This window comes from Typopeltis vanoorti, chromosome 25 (genome assembly GCF_054136105.1).
Source record: "Typopeltis vanoorti isolate ZY-2024b chromosome 25, IOZ_Tvanoo_1.0, whole genome shotgun sequence".
Lineage (NCBI taxonomy): Eukaryota > Metazoa > Arthropoda > Arachnida > Uropygi > Thelyphonidae > Typopeltis > Typopeltis vanoorti.
Window position 1 is genome coordinate 40,269,502 of NC_143573.1, and position 21,088 is coordinate 40,290,589.

Genomic DNA, 21,088 nt, shown 5'->3' on the forward strand with positions numbered 1-21,088 from the left:
TCTATATAGGTGATATATAAGAATGGAAATAATGTGCACCCTTGAATATACTGGATTTTACATCAAACCATCCTCCTGTACCCTCCAATTCTGACTGCTGTTGTTCTGTTCCACTTACTTCATACAATTGTAGCATTCTGAATAGCTTGCCTCCAGCCTTGTCATATATATTTTTTCAGATATGCAAAATGTAACTACAGATCTTTGTTATATTCCCACAGTTTGAGAAACTATGGGAATATAACATTTCTGTAAAGAGAAGCTTTGGCCTGAACCCAGCTTGTAATTTTAGTTTCTCTTCCACAATTTTTCTCATCCTCTTCTCAAGTATGTTTGCATAAATCTCATCTAGAACACTTAGTAAAGAAATTCCTCTGTAACTCTCGCATTGATTTACTTTTTTTATTTATAGATGGAACTATGAGAATTCTAATCCAAATGACCAGTTCTTCTGAATTATGTAGTATAGTTACTGTGCAAAAACTTAAAGCTCCATATTTGAATATTTCTTGTTGAATATCATTTACTCCAGCTGCCTTTCCATACTTGGATAGTTTGGTTAGTTTTTCCCTGCCTCAAGTATGTATTTCTTATTGCGTTCTTCTTGAATATTTTCTTCCACTGTTCTGTTTCCTTGTTTCTTTGAAAGTCTGTTAAAAGAAACTGTATGTTTCCTTTAACCCTTCGACTGGTACAGGTATACTGAGCATATTCGTCGATATTGTTTCTTCAGCATTACTAATTCTAGAACATTACATTCTAGAACACTTAGTAAAGAAATTCCTCTGTAACTCTCGCATTGATTTACTTTTTTTATTTATAGATGGAACTATGAGAATTCTAATCCAAATGACCAGTTCTTCTGAATTATGTAGTATAGTTACTGTGCAAAAACTTAAAGCTCCATATTTGAATATTTCTTGTTGAATATCATTTACTCCAGCTGCCTTTCCATACTTGGATAGTTTGGTTAGTTTTTCCCTGCCTCAAGTATGTATTTCTTATTGCATTCTTCTTGAATATTTTCTTCCACTGTTCTGTTTCCTTGTTTCTTTGAAAGTCTGTTAAAAGAAACTGTATGTTTCCTTTAACCCTTCGACTGGTACAGGTATACTGAGCATATTCGTCGATATTGTTTCTTCAGCATTACTAATGCTGAAGAAATGTTTCCATAAACTTTTTAATTTTATAATCTTTATAACTGCATAGACACGTTTATGATTTAGTTTTCTTGCTTACACATACAGGGCAATTGTTCCCTGTGAGAAAAGAAATTTGCTTACTTTGCTAGAAACAAAAGTATGCTGAAGGATGCACATGACGTAAAAAAATGGCTTCTTTGACATCGAGTTTGCGGAAGTGCAAGACGCTGCTGCGTTATTTGCAAGAGATTCTGATAGTGAATCAGATGAAGAATTCTTTTTAGATGTAAGTGATGAAGACAGTTGTGGTTGGGCCCAAGTTAGGATGTGGTGCTGTATACCCAGTGAATCAGCATGCTCGTCCTTGCTTTTCTTTCATGGGAACACCTAGTATTTCTCAAGATATCCCTGTACGTAATTGCTCATTGGAAATGTTTGAATTATATTTTGATGAAGGTATAATGAACAACAAAGAAATTGTTGAAGAAATGAACAACAAAGCTATGCAGTTCATCGTCGCTACCACCCCCAAATGTTTTTAGCATTATTACTGCTTCTAGGAATAGTTCAAATATCAGAAATAAAATGGTATTGATCTAAAAAAAAAAAAAAAGGTCGATATGGGCATTTTCTATGGCATGTTCCATTGCAGCTGTTAATATTTCTGGCCACAGCACCCTAATCTGTATGAATGTACTCCTTCAGCTATTTGATTGTCTGAAGCTTGTTCACCTTTCAGATCATCCCATAGGAAGAAGTTGAGAGTCATCTTGTCTGGAGAGCATGATGGCCAATTAATTGCAGAATATAGCAAATTATTTGCTTGCCAAAAATGTGCTGAGTTGCAAAATAAAATTGCACAATTTTTGTTCATTGGTGAGTTGTGAACTTTCCCAAATGTTCCTAAGAATACCTGAAAAAATTAATAATAAAAAAAGTTATTCATATTTTAAACCCCCACCTGACTTATGGGCCACTCTGTACAACTATTGAAAAGGTGTAACACTTCATTACTAAAATACTTGGATGAGAAATAGTTGCTTTTTTTTTCACTTATTTATAAATTAAACTTGATAAGATAATTAGCTCTAATCCAGAGTATTTTAATAATAATGTGTTACACCTTTTCACTATCTCTAGAAATTCTCTTTAAACTTTCTTACATATTGTTTCTTTTCAATGTGATAGTCTTTTTTTTTATCCTACTTAAAGCTAAGTGATTATCACTTCCAATTTCAAATCCCCTGTATGCTTTTGTATCCTGAACCAGGAATGAAATATTGCTTTCAACAGTAGCGTAGTAAGGTCTTTCTTATTCTTTGTATTTTCTCCATGTGAATTTGTGTACATTTTCATGCTGTAACATTGTTAGTAACGAGATTAGTCCATGTCCTGAACAGAAATCCAGGAGGTAATAACCATTATTATTAGTTTTATCCTTCTCAAAATTTTCCCAAAACATTTCTGTTTTGGGAAAAAACATGGGATTCACTTCCTGCCTTGCTGTTTAGATCTCTAACAAGGACCTGCCTTTTCTGATTTCTTTGTCAGTGGCCTTCTCTTAATGCTTTGAAAATTCCTTCATGTCTTCCTTAGGAGAACCTGCTGTGGAACCTTAGTAAAAATAATATAGCTGCCATAGTGCAATTGAAAGAATAGCAGAACATTGCGCCCTTCGATTGGAAAAGACCTGGGTTCGATCCTCGTCGTGATGAGGGGAATCCTTATATGGGCTTTTTCAGTTGAAGTGAGTTAGCTGATCTCATCCGGTGGTAGTGTTTTTTTCTCCCAGAAACTTGGGTTTTTCATCCCGTGTACAGACAAAAATCGGCCTGCAGAACACACACAATTTACAGACAAAAAATACTGTTGTCGGTGATGATGGGCGATAGATGGCGTTGATGGTAGTAGTGTCGTAGTTGGAGAATGAAGTAGTAGTGGAGAGGTTTAGATGTATTTAGCGAAGTAGAGTAGTGTGCCCTCCCACAATGAGTCCATGGACTCCCTGGAGGTGTCACGTAATAATAGTAAAATAAGTTTCATTGTCCATTTCCCATTCTGAAGTTTGCTCACATAACTCTTGTTGTAATTGCCTTCCATCTTTATTCCTCCCAAAGTTTTTCATGACTCCCTTAGAGGTTATATTGAGCATTACCTGCAGTTTGGTTTTGATCTCCAAAACATACTTGAATCTTGATCCAAGGAAAATTCACATGAAGTCCAGTCTGATGAGGAGAGATGGTGTTTGACCATGGTTTCATAGTGAAACAATCTACTTTTGTGATTGTTTTCAGATGACATATTCCCTAAAACACCTATGTGTTAGTTTAGATAGTGTAGTTTATAGAAATGACTTGTTGATGCACACCTCTTTCAAATTCAAAGGAAACAAACATTGCTTTTTTGATATTTTGCCAGACTTTCTTGAAAAAGCCAGGAACTATTTTGTGTTTTCAGCATTTTTAGTCTGAAGCAGGAATACTCAAGTACTCATAATAAAGCAGTAGTATTGATAGTTTGATGCTCCTGTAAGATAGATGGTTTCAGTGAATATTTTTATATATATTTTATAAGGTTTTGCTTAGTGTATTTAGTATTTTGTGGTTTTTGGTGTATTCTTTGCGTTTGGTTTAACTTATATTGCTAATTTAAGGTAGTGCACAAAAATGGCATCAAAATCTCCTCAGCACAATAGTGATGTCAAAAACAAAGGCTAATATTAATATAAGTGATTAGAACCTTTATCCCACTGAACAAAAATATTGTGACGTTGATACTTGATAATACCAGTGAAGATTTAGAAAATAATTTATCATATAAAATTTCTCAGTTAAAACAAATTATCATACAGTCAGCACAGTAATTTGAAGAAAGAATTTTTTGAGAAATTTCTACAAAACCTCAGGATAAGAAAAATAGGCAGAAGTAATGCTAGTAAAATGGACACTCCTTCTTCTGTGCATGCTTAATGCACTGTAATTAACTGGAGAGGCAGCATCTCCTGTATGAGGTGTGGCTATTAAATTACGAGACTGGTTGCAAAAATGTGGTGTATTATTACAATTGTACAACTTAATTGTTATCCCCTTCAACACACTCCCCTTCTCTATCTATACACCATTGCATACGAATTTTCCATTGTTGGAAGCAGTGCTGCAAGTCATCAGGTGTTATCTGCTTCAATAGCGCTGCCGTTTTCTCCTTTACCTCATCCACTGAGTGAAAATGAGTGCCCTTCAATGTGGACTTGCAGGAGATCATCACATGTGATGAGATGTGGATTTTCCGGTGTGATTCAGAAACAAAGAGACAATCGATGCACTGGAAAACTCCCACATCACCGTGAATGAAAAAAGCAAGAATGAGCAAGTGAAAACTGAAGGTAATGCTGATCGTTTTTTTTTTTATATCAATGGGGTGGTAATGGTTGAATGGGTATCAGAAGGTCAGACAATTAACCAGTGTAATTACCTTGAGGTTCTGGCCAAGCTGAGAGAACGGGTGAGGAAGAAGAAGAAGAGACCCGATCTGTGGAAGAATAACACTTGGATTCTTCATTAGGACAATGCTCCAGCCCACAGTGCACTGTCTGTAAAGCAGTATCTGGCTGATAAGAAGATCCCAGTGATGGACCATCCACCTTACTCGTCGAACTTAGCTCCATGTGACTTTTACCTTTTTCCAAACTTGAAATCCGCATTGAAGGACACCTATTTTCAGTCAGTGGATGAGATAAAGGAGAAAATGGCAGCGCTACTGAAGCAGATAACACCTGATGACTTGCAGCACTGTTTCCAACAATGGAAAATTCGTATGCAATGGTGAATAGATAGAGGCGGGGAGTATGTTGAAGGGGGATAACAATTAAGTTACAATTGTAATAATAAACCACATTTTTGCAACCAGTCTCTTTATTTAATAGCCACACCTTGTATTTGAGAGTACAGCAGCAAAGTAGTTTTACAGGCCAGATGATTGACATATATAATAAACCTAATCCTTTCCTTCATGCTTACACGGTGATCAGAATACGTGAAAATTATGGAAACAACTACCGCATTAGAGTAAAACTTTAGTTTAATATAAACAAAAATAAACACTCTACGTTTCGACCTTCACATTAAGGTCATCATCTGGAGTATACACGTATATACAAAGAAACAAACTACACTACAGTCTACATGGTATGCCAAAGTTACTGATCAATCATTAAAACTAATGGCCTGACCTTTGATGAAAAAAAAAAATAATAATAATAATAATAACAGGACTTTTGCTTTGATGTAGTAAGTTTTTTTTTTTTTTTCACCAGAGGTCAGGCCATTAATTTTAACGGTTGATCAGTAACTTTAGCATACCATGTAGGTTGTATTGTAGCTTGTTTCTTTGTATATATATATATATATACAAAGAATGGCATATAAGGTATCTGGGTTAGAGGTATCCAAAAATACACATCTCAGCATCTTTACAGTTTATTAAAATAATTTTTTGTTATTATACATAGTAACTCGCCAAGTTTTTATGAAGGTTAGTAAATAATGATAATGATTAGTGATAATACATCAGACAGCTGCATTCTCATCTCATCTCATCTCTATTTTATAGTGCTAACTCTAAACATTAAGCATGGTTTTTCTTTATAATTTCTCAAAAGTGTTTTGTATATATTTTATGATCTCTGCCATTCATGGCTAACAGGCACTAATTTTAAGGAATCTCGTACAATGTTCAAGCACATATGAAATTCATTTTTGACATCTGTATGCAAGTTTTTTCAAGACTCATTGGATGGAAGGTACTTGAATGTGGAGTCTTTACACCTGGGCATCTTTAATTCTTTATAAAATATATGCACGTTTACACGAGAATATTATTTAATTTGCCAAATATTGTCTGAATATTACAGACCATCTTCAGTGGCTACATAGGAATAGTTTTAAAAAACAAGGTGGAATACAAACAATTGATCATTCATAAATAGAACGAGCCGTGTGATGTCATATCCTTAAGTATTAAAAGAGTGAACATTTTTTTATCAGAGTCATGATTAAATTAAAGATATTATTTCAGAAATTCATGTAATAATCTTAAAAAATCTTAAATCTGGGCATCTATTCAAATTTTTGTTTGATCAGTGACTGTTGAAACAACAGACAGACAAAATATTGCATTGAAATTATATTTTGCAATAGCTGTGCTTTAGCTGGATGGAGTTTAATGAAATCTTGGACTCAGGATATATTTGCATGGCATTTTGGTTTCAATCAAATAAATTTTATTGGCAAAATGTGTTTCAAGCCAATATTAATAAATAAATTTGCATTGCCTGAATGCAATTTAATGAAATTTGGTATGTAAGATCTGTTAAAATTTCTCAACCAATTTCAGATTTGGTTTCATTTGGAACATTTGTAGTTGCAAAATTGGGCAAAAGGGGAGTTTATTTATGGGGGGGGGAGAGAGAGAGAGAAAATTCTTATGCCAAAAATGAACCATCTTGTCAGAGATGCACTGTGGTTTTGTTCTTCAGATACAGGTAACTCTCGTATAACATGGTACTTATACAACATGGTTTCGATATAACACGCTCTACAAATTGGAGTATCCCTTGTTCAACGCAGTTTCGATATAATGTGGTCTACAATTTCTAGTAACCCTTTATTTATTTTTCATATTTTTCACTGCGGGACTTAAAAATCAAATTTTATCTTCGTTAAATTTGTGTCTACCCATATCACGCAAGTAGTTATAAGTATCGAATTTAGTTTTATTGTATCACTGAATAAGGTACTGTACAGAGGCTTTTTGCAGTCTGTGTCATTCTCAACAAATAGTGCAAATAGAGACAGATGGAATAAAAACGGCACTAACTAATAAATCACATGTCCCTCTCACAGAAACTATGCCGTATAGACTTAAGCAAAACCATATGTTGCAGTGTAACGGTATCTATAACTAAAATCTATTGTCCAATTTTTCAATTATGAAATAAGTGTTTGTTTTTATTGCATTTGAAATTCTCAATGTCATTATGACAGATCACAAAAGTTAACTTAAAATAAAAGACTACCAAGAATTGAAACATGCCATATAATGAATGTGAGTTCGCCTGCCACCTCAAACGCAAACAAGAAGCTATAAAATTCATCCAAGGGTTGAAACGTTTGTGTGAGTTGAGCCAGTCAGTAATGAGAAGTTCCATCAGAACAATAATGACACCCTGTTGTGAATATGTTAAAACTAACAGAGAAAAAGTTTTAAAAAAAAGTTGAATAATTTATAAGCGTATAAAAGGATATCACCTGTAAATCGTTGACATGACAGCAAAATTCTCAGACATAGGTTTGCCATCTAGGGTTTACTGTGTAAAGTGTATTAAAAATCATAAGTGTGTTATTCTCAAGCTGAGCAGTTTATTTTCTGGTGAGTTACATACAATATGTAATGCTTTTTTTTATGTAAAAGTTTATTTTTATTGTAATGGCCACTAAAACTGCAACAAAAGGGGGAAGAAACCAACATTGAAGTGGAAATTCATTTCTCGAAGAAAAAATTAAAATCTTGGATCTGTTGAAAATTGGAGAAAAACCAGGAGTTGTTGCAAGGACTCTGAATTTAAATGAATCAACAATTCGAACAATCAAACAAAATGAACATAAAATCTGAGAAAGTGTTATTGCTGGGTCGAGGGTAAGTGCAAAGCACGTTGCTCATGTTCGCGATATTCTAATAGAAAAAATGGAGAAATCTCTAATGATTGGATAGAAGATTGCACTCAAAAGAAAATTCCTTTGGATGGACACCTTATTAAGCAAAAAGCTCTCAAAGTTTATAAACATTTAAAAGAACTTGATCAAGATTCTTCAGAAGAAATCTCTCAGCATGGATTTTGTGCCAGTAAGGGTTGGTTCGAAAACTTTAAAAAACGGTTTTCTTTGTATAACCTTAAAATCCAGGGAGAATCAGACGTTGAAGCTGCCCAGAAATACCCAGCAGAACTTTTAAAAATCATTAAAGAAGGGGGTTACAGTGCAGATCAGGTGTTCAATGTGAATGGATCTGGGTTATATTGTAAAAAAATGCCAAAACGCATCTATATTTCGAAAAATGAAAGATCAGCTCCTGGTTCAAAGTTTCCAAAGATAGAATTACTCTACTGTTTTGTAGTAATGCATCAGGTGATTACATGACAAAAGCAATGTTTATTAACCGATCTGCAAATCCTCGTGCAATGAAAGGGCTCAACAAGTCCACCCTACCTGTTTATTGGCGGGCCAACAAAAAGGCATGGATTACAGCTAGCATGTTTGAAAATTGGTTTTTCAAGTATCCGATGTAGAAAGTTACACAAAGAAATAGAATATGGACTTCAAAATTCTACTAATTTTAGAAACGCACCAAGTCACCCATCAAATTTAAGCTATCTTGTAATTGCAATTGTAATACCAGCAGATGTGAGATTGATAAGAGAGACGAACCACTGATACTAAAAACAAAAAAACTAAGGAATGTAGGATTCCCAAAAGTGTGGATAATTCCGATAATGATCGAATATTATGTACTCTGAGTCTCGGTAAACAAAAGAAAATTCTTGGAAAATGGAGCGAAATATACACAACATGGGCAACAAATTTTACGAAATGATTGTCTGCTCCATCAAATCATATTTATTCCTGCCATATTCTCTGTCTCCTCATAAGTTTTTTTTTTTTAATTATGCCATCATGAATTCACTTATTCATGTCTTGACTTTATAGGCTTGTGCTATTTGCTCTATCCAGCAACTTACAGGACACACGTATCACAAATGTTAATTATTAATAATTCATTTAGCATTAATGAAAGTATTTCTACTCACTTGTTCTTTCCTTTCATTTCCTATTCTCACGTGTCTTATAAATGATGGATCACATATTTTCATCTTTGAGTATCAACAACAGAATCAACAAAGCTAGTATGGTAGGAAGTCAATTGAATAAATTCATATGGAATAAGAGAGAAATTAGTCGGAACATTAATTGGCTGTATACAAGACTGTGTTCAAACCAATTTTAACTTATGGATCTGAGAGCTGGGTCAGAAGTAAAACACCTGACCAAAGAAGACCGAGACTGCAGATATGAGAGTCCTGAGAAAGATTAGGGCATGAACAGATGGCATCAATGGTAATATCATATTAAAAATGAGGATATTAGGAAAGAACTTGACATTGTCATTATCCAGGAATATGTTTGCAGAGCTAATCTCAGGTGGTATGGTCATTTAAACAGAATAGGCAAGGAAAGATAAGCAAAACAAGTGTTCTCTGCCAGGTTGGCCGGAAAACGACCTAGAGGAAGACTAAGATATAGGTGGATTGATATGGTAAAAAGTGGCTTAGATGATAGAAATATAAGACCTGATAATGTTGGAGTCTTGACAAGTAACAGACTGATTTGGAGGAAAATTGTAGATTGGAAGATAGTAATGATGTAAATTTTTCTTGTAGTTCTATCATATCCTGTACACCCCTTGAGGCAGGAATTTGATGATGATGACGATGACAAACCGACTGTTTCCCCACTGCATAAGTATTCAAAGTTACCCTTTAATTAATTGCATTGAACCAATTAAGATGAGCGCTGATGTGCATCGATAAAAATGCAATCATACAGTCATGTGCATCTGCAGAGGGGAACTCCCCCCCCCCCCCTTCCTGGGATCGAGTAAAAAATTTCACAAATTATAATCGTAAAAGGGACTGAGATATGTAACCTTACACCCTCAGCCATGGGACGCTTTTTCTGTCTTGAAATTGTATTATGGGTTGGGCTGTTTCAGCTACGACTGGGTACCATAGAACACATGTTTTATTGCAGCAATAAAGTGCGTGTTCCTGTTTTTTGTACATCTTTTTCTGATTTGTGAAAAAACTGAAATGTTGTGAACATCGACCAGCGTTCATTTGTCCTCTATGTCTAGTGAATCACTGAGTGAAGTGTGAATTGTAAATTTATAGTGAAACAAATTTAAACAGAAAAATACATTTTTAAAAGTTAAGTGTATGCAATTTAGTATTATTTTACTTATTAGTTTTATGGTTTTTTTTGCTTTTAAACTGAAATAATTGTTTTAGGATTTTGGGATTAATTAGTTGATTTTTAATAAAATATGCTGGTCAATTTTTTTATATATGAAATTGTGCTAAAAACTATTAATTCCAAATACTTTTTTCCCCAAAAAATTAATGATTATTAAAATCGATGTAAAATGAAAATAATGTATTTATAGTTTACATCGACAAATAATTACATTAAAAAATGCTAAAAGACGTTTATTGTAATTATTTGTCTCCAAACTTCCCCCCTGGAAAATTTTCTGTGGACTCCCTTGCATACGGTCAAATTAACGTGAAATTTGTAGCGCTGGTTGCATCACCCACACAACAGCTAACCCAACCGAAATGGGCACGTGACTCCACTGGTTAACTGAATGTTGCATTGCATTGTTCCAGGAGACAGTTGACATGCTAAGTTGTTCAAAGACCGACTTAAATGAAGGTCACTTAATTGAGAGATGATTGTAATATATTATTATTTTTTCCACTGTAACGGATATCATTTTAATGAAAAACGTAGTTAACATTGTCTGCTGTACTAAGGCCAAAAACAGCTCTAGCTTCATTCAAAATAAGTAATGTTGCTGTGAAACATAACTTTCTTTTTTGTGATTCACTTCAATTATCTTCATCTCGTTATTTGTTTTTCTTTATGCTGATTTTCCTTTCTGTTGACTTAATTTGGGACCTTATGTATACACAGAGTAGTCTCTCATTTCCATTTCTGCATTTTGCTCCCACCTCTGTTTAACATTGCCTGCTAGTCAAGAAGTTTATCTGTGTGTTGGCTGTTAAAAATATAGCTAGTTCCTCCTTCCCCAGATTACTAAAAATGAAAAAACCATGTTCATGTGGTATTTCTGTACTGCTTCCACTGAATTCACTCTTTTCTATTGATGCTTCAATATATACCATTAATTAATGGTTTGTGTTTTCAGTTCAGTTGAGGCTTTTTCAATAACTGCCTCTTCTTGTGATCCAAACAAAAGCTCAGTATGAATGAGGAATAGGTTTAAGTCATGTGAATTATGAAGGTATCTTCATAATTCTGGTGTGATTTAAACCATTTTAAACCAATACAGAATACAATATAACTGCTAACATTCGAAAGTGATAGCCTATTCCTAATTTCTTCTAAATTTATTTATTTTTTAATTTTTAGAGGTACCTGTGGCATAGTATAATTATTAAAAGAACACATAAGACCACAGTAATAACTTTTAATTAACAAAGTACAGATATTTCATACTAAAACTAATAGTACATCTTCAATATTACAAACAGTTATAGGAATGGAATACAAGTAACGAACATTCGGTGGATCACCTATTAAAATACATTGTTGTTGCGCGTTAGGAAATGGTAGAAAATAATAATTAATTAATATTTAAGATAATTGGTTTTTTTAATGATTACATAAAATAAAAGTCTCCCAGATCTTCAAGAGAGAGAGACAATCATTTCGATTTAAATTCGGTCGGTGTAAAATAACTTCACAACTTTCTTTAAAAGGGCGTTCGTATTTGAAACTGCATCTATGGAGGAGAATAGCTTTATCCCACTGGATATTATGGGTAGTTTTAATACTGTGTTGTGCTAGACCAGACTTCTGAGGTTTGTTGTATTTAATATAATATTGATGTTCTTTAATTATTTTTTTCGATAGAATGGCCACTTAGTCCAAAATAAGAAACATCACATTCACATGGTATTTGGTAAATGCCAGCCAAAGATAGAGATGACAGTTTATCTTTTGTAGAATGCAATAAGGAGGAAATTTTGTTGATAGGAATATATGCAGGAATCAAATCTCAGAACCTAAATCATGGAATTAGATTCTTAAATTCCTGGAATGTAGGGGGATTGGAACTCTGCCGGCTGTTGAAGATTAGGTATTGGAACATAAGATTCAGTTATCTGTTGGATTTGATTAGGGTGGTAATTATTTGATTCCATTAACTTTTTAATGATTGAAAGTTCTTGTAAGATTTTTGGAGAAGAGCAAACTTTATGTGCTCTATTAATTAGAGATTTAAGAATGCCAAATTTTTGAGATGTGTGGTGAGCAGACTTTTTATGAATGTATCTGCCAGTAAATGTGGGCTTTCGAAAGACTCTTGTAGATACGGTACCAGAAGAAATTCGAGTAAGGAGAATGTCCAAAAATGGTAAAGTACCAGAAATTTGAAGATGAGCTTTCCACCTTTCTACAACAGATAAATAGCCTTCCCCCCTTGTATCCAATTCACCATGGAAAAAGAAAATTCTAGTACTTTACCATTTAGGAAGAAGCTTAAATCTGTACCATGGCATTAAACACTGCAGGGTAAGGATGTTAGTAGTGCATGGAATATTAGTAGTTAAGGGTCATCTAGAGGAAGCAATATTAAATTGTATACCTTGAGTAAGGAGGGTTAATCAGGTAGTAGTAGTTAGATGGATGAATAATATCATTAAGCTGCAGAAGAAGAAAATGCTGTGGAAGGTATATAAAGAGAAAGGTGACTGGCAACCTTATGAACAGTACAAGGCTCAGTCAGGAAAGACCAGCATAGTAAGGAAGGCAAAATCAGATTATGAGAAGAATTTAGCCTAGCAAGCCAAAGGAAATCCCAAACAGTTCTTTCATTATGGCAAGTAACAGGAAAAATGATTATTGAAGATTAACCTTAATGAGTGATGATGGTCACGAGGAGACAGAAGCAGATAACAAATGACAGATAATGACAGATGACAGATAACAGATAATAATTGAGTTACCAAATGACCACTTTGCAAGCATACATGTTCCTGGTGAGTGTACTGCTTTAACCTGTGTGACAGACACTAATGTGCGGACAGAGATGGATGAATTGGAGGTCCTTACAATATTGCAGAATCTCAATGTAAATACAGCTGTGGGATTAAATGGGATATCAGCTAGAGTTTTGCGAGAATGTGCAAGAGAATTGGCAATGCCTTTGACTAAACTGTTTAATTTAAGTCAGGTCTGGTAGAGTTCCAAGGGAGTGGAAAGAGGGCAAAATTATTCCTTTACATAAGGTGGGTCTAAGACTACAGTAGCAAATTATAGACCAATCAGTATCTCAGGCGTGGTAGTAAAAGTATTAGAAAAATTGGTAAAAAAGAGAATTCAAGAATGGATACATAAAAATATGATACTGTATTGAGGGTCAACATGGCTTTGTGAAGAGTTAGTCAAGTCTTAGTAATTTACTAACTTTTTTTTAATTGAGTAACAGCTGAATTGGATAAAGGAAATGGCTACATGATGATTTTGCAAAGGCATTTGACAGAATACCACATGAAACACTGTTATGCAAATTAGAACAAATGGGCATGGATATGACACTGGTTAAGTGGATAAGAGGGTGGCTGCTGGACAAATATCAAAAAGTAGTATATGGGGGTGTAGAATCAAAGCAAAAATAGGTGAATAGTAGTGTACTGCAAGGTTCGGTACTGGGAACATTGCTGTTTAATTTATACATAAATGATATAAGAAATAACCAGAAAGGAAATATTCAGTTCTTGGCTGATGATGCAAAATTAGGTATAGTTAATCAAGGGGATGTGGAGAGATTGCAGGACAATTTAAATAGGCTGACAGTATGGGCAAAAGTTAATGAGTGTCAGTTTAATGTCGAGAAATGTAAAGTTATGCATTTTTAGATAAATTGATTACAAGCTGTGTATCACATTGATGGCACTGTACTCCAGGAAATAGATGAAGCTAGAGATTTAGGGGGGATGGTAGATAGAGAGTTAAAATTTAGAGGACATTGCTATGGTTGCTGAAGTAGCACATAAGATTACTTGGCTAGTGAAGAACACATCGACAAGTAGAGATAAGGAAGTTGTAATTTGTCTTTATAAAGCCTTGATATGCCCACATCTAGATTACTGTGCTCAAGTCTGGTCCTCTGGGTTTCTTGGGGATGTGGACACAGTCGAGAGGATTCAGAGGCCACTTACCATCTTTGTCACTCACTGAGTGACAAAGATGGTAAATGGCATGTGGAATGTGCTCTCTGAGGATAGATTGAAGGTGTGTGGATTGCAGAAGTTGGTTGATAAGAGAAAAAGAGTGGTTATGATAGAAACATTTAAGTTGCTTAAAGGATTTTATAGGATAGATGCCCCAGAAATGTTTCAGCATTTGGCTAGTGGGACAAGAAAAAGGAATCATCCCTGGAAGTTGAATAAAGGTGTAGTCGGTAGTGGTGTGAGGACTAGATTTTTTGCTTGGAGATTGGTGAATGAGTGGAATGGGTGGCCAGAGTCAGTTGTGAGTACTTTTCTGTTAATGGGTTCAAGGAGAGGTATGGTAGATTGGGTCTCTCGTGATGAGTCTTCAGACTCCATGAAGGTGCCCATATAATAATAATAATAATAAAATAAGCAAGATTTACTGGATATCGAAATGTTTCAACTTTTCAGCCTATTTGTAGTATATTGAGACTACATCACTCATTTGTGAATATAATGGATTAGGAGATTGCTTGAATTGATATAACAGACTTCTCCTAAACAGCTTATCCAAGATCACAATAAGATGTCAAAAAATATCTTGCTCTGCTCCTAAAAATTCAGTGCTCCAGTACATCCATGAAACAGTTATATGTTCTCATCAGTCATTAAACACTTTATTCTTTTTCCTAGTACATGCACTTATTTTTTGGTGAACATTTACTAATGTGAAATTTATTGCCAGCCACTTATTTACTAATTGTTATATTGTGGTATAACTATAACAGAAATCAAAAATGAACACTAAACATTTCTATAAATGAACATTTTTCAGATATAATTACATAGGATTAACCGAATAGTTCAAATAATTTTGGAGGTTTGCTTAGGATATATCTGTACTTAATTATTATTATTATTATGTGACACCTCCAGGGAGTCCAAAGGCTCATCGAGGGAGGGCACCTACTCTACAACTCTCTGTCTCCACCAACGCCATCTACCACCCACCACCACTAGTATTTCCACAGACAATCACAAACATCCATGCCCACTGCAGGATTCGAACATGCAGCCTTTTGGCTGGAGAGCAGATGTGCTAACCACTCAGTTAACCAGGTTATGAAGTCTATAACATAAGTTTGTATGTTTGGTTGGAGGTGGGATAATAAGTAGTGAAATTTATAGCTATCGTAAAATTACTACTTCAATCATAATGGTATTTTGTTCAAGTTTGTAATTTATTTTTTTAACATTCAAATTACAAAGCAATATTTTTGTTTCCTGTAACTGAATATTTCCTTGTTGTTTATTTCTATAAATGAACAATTTCAAAATATTTGGAAATTAGTACACTCGAATCTCATAACAAACATAAGGACTGCAGGAAAAATTTCCAACAAAACTGCCTGTTGAGACTATAGTTTATTATGGTGAATGAATTTGTTAGAAAGATGTTTCTTGTAGTGAGAATCAACACTGTAATTGTTTAAGGTTTACTATAATAAATTTCCTTTAGAATATTGCTAATGTTATTGGGCTTTGACTGGGACCTTTGGATTGTATATCACTGAGCTCACTATGATGGTTTCTTATAAGAGTTGATTTTATATAACTGTTTGCTATATTATTTACTTAATGTATTAGAATTCAAGCTAAGAAAGAATAAATATCAAAGGAAACCATTTTTTTTTTTTTTTTAAAGATAAATCCAGGTGGTATAGGAACAAGTGGGAATCAGTTAGGTCCACGTCCATCTTTGAGTGGTCCAAGTCAGCAGCAAGTAGGACAGGCAGCTCAACAGCCTCAGCCTCAACCTCAGACTGCTAGTTCTTCTTTGGTCCATACCACTCTCAGTCAGCCTGTCCTTACTCAGCAACAACAGGCAACAAGATTGTCCCAGTTAGAAGCAGAACGTCAACAAAACTTGGTAAGACTTTAAATAAAATTTTAATACACACATACACAGAAAAATTGTAGCTGTTAGGTCTAAACTATTCAAACATTACATCAATGAAAATTTCTAGATTGCAGTGAATATTATGACTAATATAATTGCGAATCAAAAATAAATAATAATAAGGAAAATCTGCTCTTCAGCAAACTGATGATTGAAAAAAAATCATTTTTCTCCCAGATATTTTTATTTACAACAAATTAGCTATGCATACTAGGATACAGAAATCTATTAACTATAATATAATCTATCAAAATCATAATCACGTAATTCTTTTATTGGAATTTCCACCTTATTATTTTATTGACTTTCATCTGGTTTAGTGACCATAAATGGACCATTCTAAATATGCAGCACCTTTGTGTGCTGCTTTTCATGTGATACAGTTAATTGAATTATTTTTAAATGCAAAACTTCTTTTCAGATAAACATAAGATGATGATTATTTAATACGTACATATTATCTGTTTATGTGGAAATTAATCCTTTTTTAAATTTCTGGCTCTATCAGAATATTAATGATACATGTTTTCTTCTATAAGAAATATTCATAATATAGATAGTACCTGTTAGATTTGTTTTTATTGTCTTTCTGATTTTCTGAATGTTCTGTAATATCTGAGGTACATTTTCCTTTTGTACTCTTTTCACTTATGCCACTGTTTTGCAGTTAATAAATTAAAACTATTAACAATAAGAAATCTAAAGAAATAGATTTCTACTCTATGATTAACAGTTGACTAGTTAATCAATTATCAGTCAGTAATCTTTTATATTACTGTTTATTTACCATTCAGTTTTGTAACCAAAATAAAATAATTATTCATTGATAGGAACAAATTATGATTCCACTGCAAGTTCAGCTGTATATTGTTACTACATACAAATTTAGAATTCCTAATTGCGATATGCATTAGTAGTAGAAGATACCTGTTGAACCATATTATTTTGATTCAGATCATTAATTAATGGAGATAAGTTAAAATGCTGACTACTCAGTTATTCATTAATAGCTAACAAATAAATACTTTTAGGAATCTGTCATTGCAGTAGTTTGTGATTGATATATGTTATATTAAAATTGATTATGAATAGCATGGCCATTTTACTTGAAAAAAAAGTTAAAAAATTGGAATATTGTTTTTAAACATGATTAACAGATTAGAAATGCAAGATGAATCAAACTCATATCACCTAGAAAATTAATGTGCATCTCTTAGCATTAGATAAACTCAGTTCATTTTATTTCTGGTGAATATTTTCATTTGGATAAATTCGTGTTCATGAATTTTGGTTATAAACTTATACCTACATGGTGAGATGTATACATCGTGTGTGGAAATTTTTTTTTTTTTAAAATGAAGTTAAATATGAAAATGAGTAATAACTTGAAGTTTACATAGAATCCAAATTAGCAAACGTTTAGTCTAAATATTAACCTGTTTCTAGTTATGTTGCACTAGCTTACTCATATCTTAATTAAAATCTATAAGCAAGCAGTTTTTGTATAAGAAGCAGTGTTAATTATATTGCATATGAAATTTTTCATTTTGCTGCTGTTATATTCTGCTAAAATGCCTTTGTGGCATAGTTTGTAAAATATGCCATCACAGAAAGGAATTTTCAGCCGATGCTAAAGGTAGCTGGTTTTACGTGACCTTTTTTTATTTTTCCCTCTGTGAATTCATCTAGTTCTAAACAATCTTTTTGTTACTTGTTCCATATTTTTGGTTCATGGGGCATTTGGATAAGTGTTCCCAGTGGGGTGATGACTTTTACTCTGGTATAAGCTGGAATATAGCTGTAGCAAATAAATAGACAAATATGTCATTAAAAAAGAGGTGCCATCTTCTGTTGCATTTAATATCAGCATTTAGTGTTAAGTGCACGTGCAGTTTATAAAACTACGTATATGTAATTTTTTTATGCTATAAAATCATATTATAATAGCATATGCTAATATGCTCTTACATTAGTTCTTCCTCTTAGTAAAATAAGTTGTACAGTTGACTTGCTAGAATAGTTTCTCATAACGAATTTTCTTCGAAACAGCATTATGCCTATTGAGATTGATTTGTTTGAGATTTTTAATAGTTTGTTGTGTGAGTGCTTTGATAAAAAGGTATTTTCTATAGCGAGAGTTGACTGTACCACTGAACCACATATAATCTGTTCTCCTGCTTTATCCTTTTTCAAAATTTTCATTCTGAGACTATTTGATTTTATACATAAATGTATCCCAGATAATAAGCATAGCTCATTCAGTTTCACTGATACCCATTGTTTAGGCCTGGGATTAAATCCCCTCTAGATGACAAAGAATCTTTATCAGGCTTTTCAACTCAAGGTGAGTTTAGATGACCACATACAAAGGTGGTACAGAATTTTTGCCTCCCAGAAACTCAAGTTTTTTCATTCTGTGATACAGGCAAAGTGTCCAAAAGAACATAATTAACAGCTGTAATGCACTATTCAGATAGATTTAACTTCCCTATCAGAACTTTAATTAGGTCTCAAAGAAGTAAAGTTATTTGGCCATGACAGACCAGTGAGCCTGTGTTCTTTTGAATAACAGACATGCACAGAATTCAGTTAATAATTTGTGCATTGATGAATTTCACTATTAGTAAAATCATACTTAAATAAACTTCATTATAATCTTTTCAAAAAGTAAATAAAAAAATCATAATTCCATCTTTTGCAGAATAATTTGATATCATAGGAAATTCCAGAATCTATATAGCACATGATGTGCTATATAGGTTCTGGAGCACACCACATAGGTTCATGTGCTGTGCTGGGTGTGGGCTAGCTAAGAATGTTCTTTTGTTAAACAGCTCAGGATAGTTATTTGGGGGGGGGGACACTTTCTGCTCTTATACAACCTCCAGTTCTCTGGAGGTTGTATAAGAAGGATCACTAGGCATATAGTTGGATTGCAAATAACCTATCTTGTTGCTTTTATAAGCTAAGTGAAAATTGAGGGAACACTGGATGTCAGTTCGTTGGAATGGCATCAACTGTGAGCTGTACCCATCAGCTTAAAATGTAACATTCATTTACTCACTAATGCAATTACTATTCCTATATGTGTGTACACATGCACTGTTAAAATTCATGGTGGTTGGCTGCACCATTGTAATATTCTATTTATTTATTTTTGTATCTTAATATCAACTGCACCTTTGTTAATCTTATTCTTGCTGTACTCCCAGCACCTTATTTCTTAACTAACTCTATGTTGCTTTACTCTTAAAAAAAATTAACTTTAATCTGCTTAACATATATCTCACTGTTAATCCTACTAAGTCTTATTTCCTGTTCCCACTGCTATTAAACATACTTAAAGATATCAGCCTATCTACGATATGCAGGTTACCAATTCTCACACTAATCAATCAGAAAAATTTATTTTTTTTTACGATTGCACCATTCTAATTGAACTACTGTAGTTTGAGGATTAAGGTAAGGAATACAGGCAAGATCTTAGTTAATACACATATTTTCCTATAGCAAGTCATGGCAAGTTATAGTGCACACAGGTTCACTAGTTTTTTTAGAGATAGTGCATTGTCAATTGATCAGGCAAGGTAGTTAAACAAACAAAACATTTTATTTAAACCAAGAAACAATGTTCAATACACACATCAAAGAGGAAATGATATCTTTCACATAGCCTATCAAAATACAATAGGGGCAACATTCAACTGACTATGTTACACACAACTTACTAAACCCCTTCACAATGTTAACTAATCTAAATTAAACATGTAGCTATTCCCTAAGTTATATCTTAGCTTAATTCCTTCCATTATGTATACAAATTTACAATCAATGTGTAACCATAACTCATTACCTAACATTTCTCTAGCAACTACCTGTAAACACCCTCATTACATACAATAATTCCGATTTCACCTTTACAAAGCATTAACAAAATTGTACTTACTGTAGCCTTTTACATACACATTTCAATCAATTTCACAATATCTCAGTGTGTTTTCACCATAGGTTATGATCGTTGCCTGAACGGTGTAGCAGTTCTCTCTCCGGAGTTTGTCGGAAGATCGGGGTGATTCTTCCATCTGTACTGTGGCTGCGATCTTCCATTGGTAATTGGAAGGGAACTGCCGAAGTCTCTGATATGTCCACGGGTAGTCGCACTCTCCTAACCGTCCATGCATCTTAGAAGGAGTTCCATTGAATAATGGCCTCACCTCCACACACACACACGGAGCTCCATTCTCTGGGAAAGGACAAAACTTGGAATCTAAAATTGAGAACCCTACTTGTCCATCTCAGTCCTCTTTTATATTTTCTCTAATCCTTTGTTACTAAGTTTCCAGGATTACCCACCAGCGGATGTTTATTTTTATGTTCGCAAAACTTTGCGAGCGTTTGTTTTTGCTTAGTTATTGTTCTAATCTGAGGTTAAACCCCTACTTTCCATCTTATATACAACTCAATGGGCATTAAATTATGCACTTTTACAGTAGGGGGTGTTTAACAGTCAAAGCTATATAACTAAGAGGAGACCTCCACATAGCCTTTAAAGGAATGCAGAGAACCGACCAGGTCTTCTGACCTAATGTCCAATCCTCACCTTCTCGTGGTACACACTATTAGGTATCTACCTGGATACTGAAAGAACGAGGATGGGCTGGCAATTTGGGATTTAGCCGACCAAATTGTATTCTTATAGGCTTAAAAACCAAAATACATAATGATGGTACTTGACAGAATTTCATGCCTGCTGGGGCATCGCCTGGTTAAACAAGTACCCCTTTGTTTTCGCCAGGGAACCACAGCAAACAGCGAAAAGTCAGGAACTACAACAAATCCTAACTCAACATCACCAGATTTCAAGATCGGTACTATCAACATAAGAAGCCTGAATGGCAAAGAAATGGAGCTAGCTGA

At 33.9% G+C, this 21,088-nt stretch overlaps 1 protein-coding gene across 4 annotated transcripts in view; it reads left to right on the forward strand.

The window, feature by feature from the left end:
- Positions 1 to 21,088, forward strand: part of LOC150092679 (mediator of RNA polymerase II transcription subunit 25-like) — a 616,627-nt gene that overhangs the window by 345,763 nt on the left and 249,776 nt on the right. For all 4 annotated transcript variants that reach the window (XM_090414304.1, XM_090414306.1, XM_090414307.1 and 1 more), the window contains exon 17: positions 15,917 to 16,141. In XM_090414304.1, coding sequence (XP_090270430.1) covers positions 15,917 to 16,141 — 225 coding nt within the window. The remainder of the gene's footprint in view (positions 1 to 15,916; positions 16,142 to 21,088) is intronic.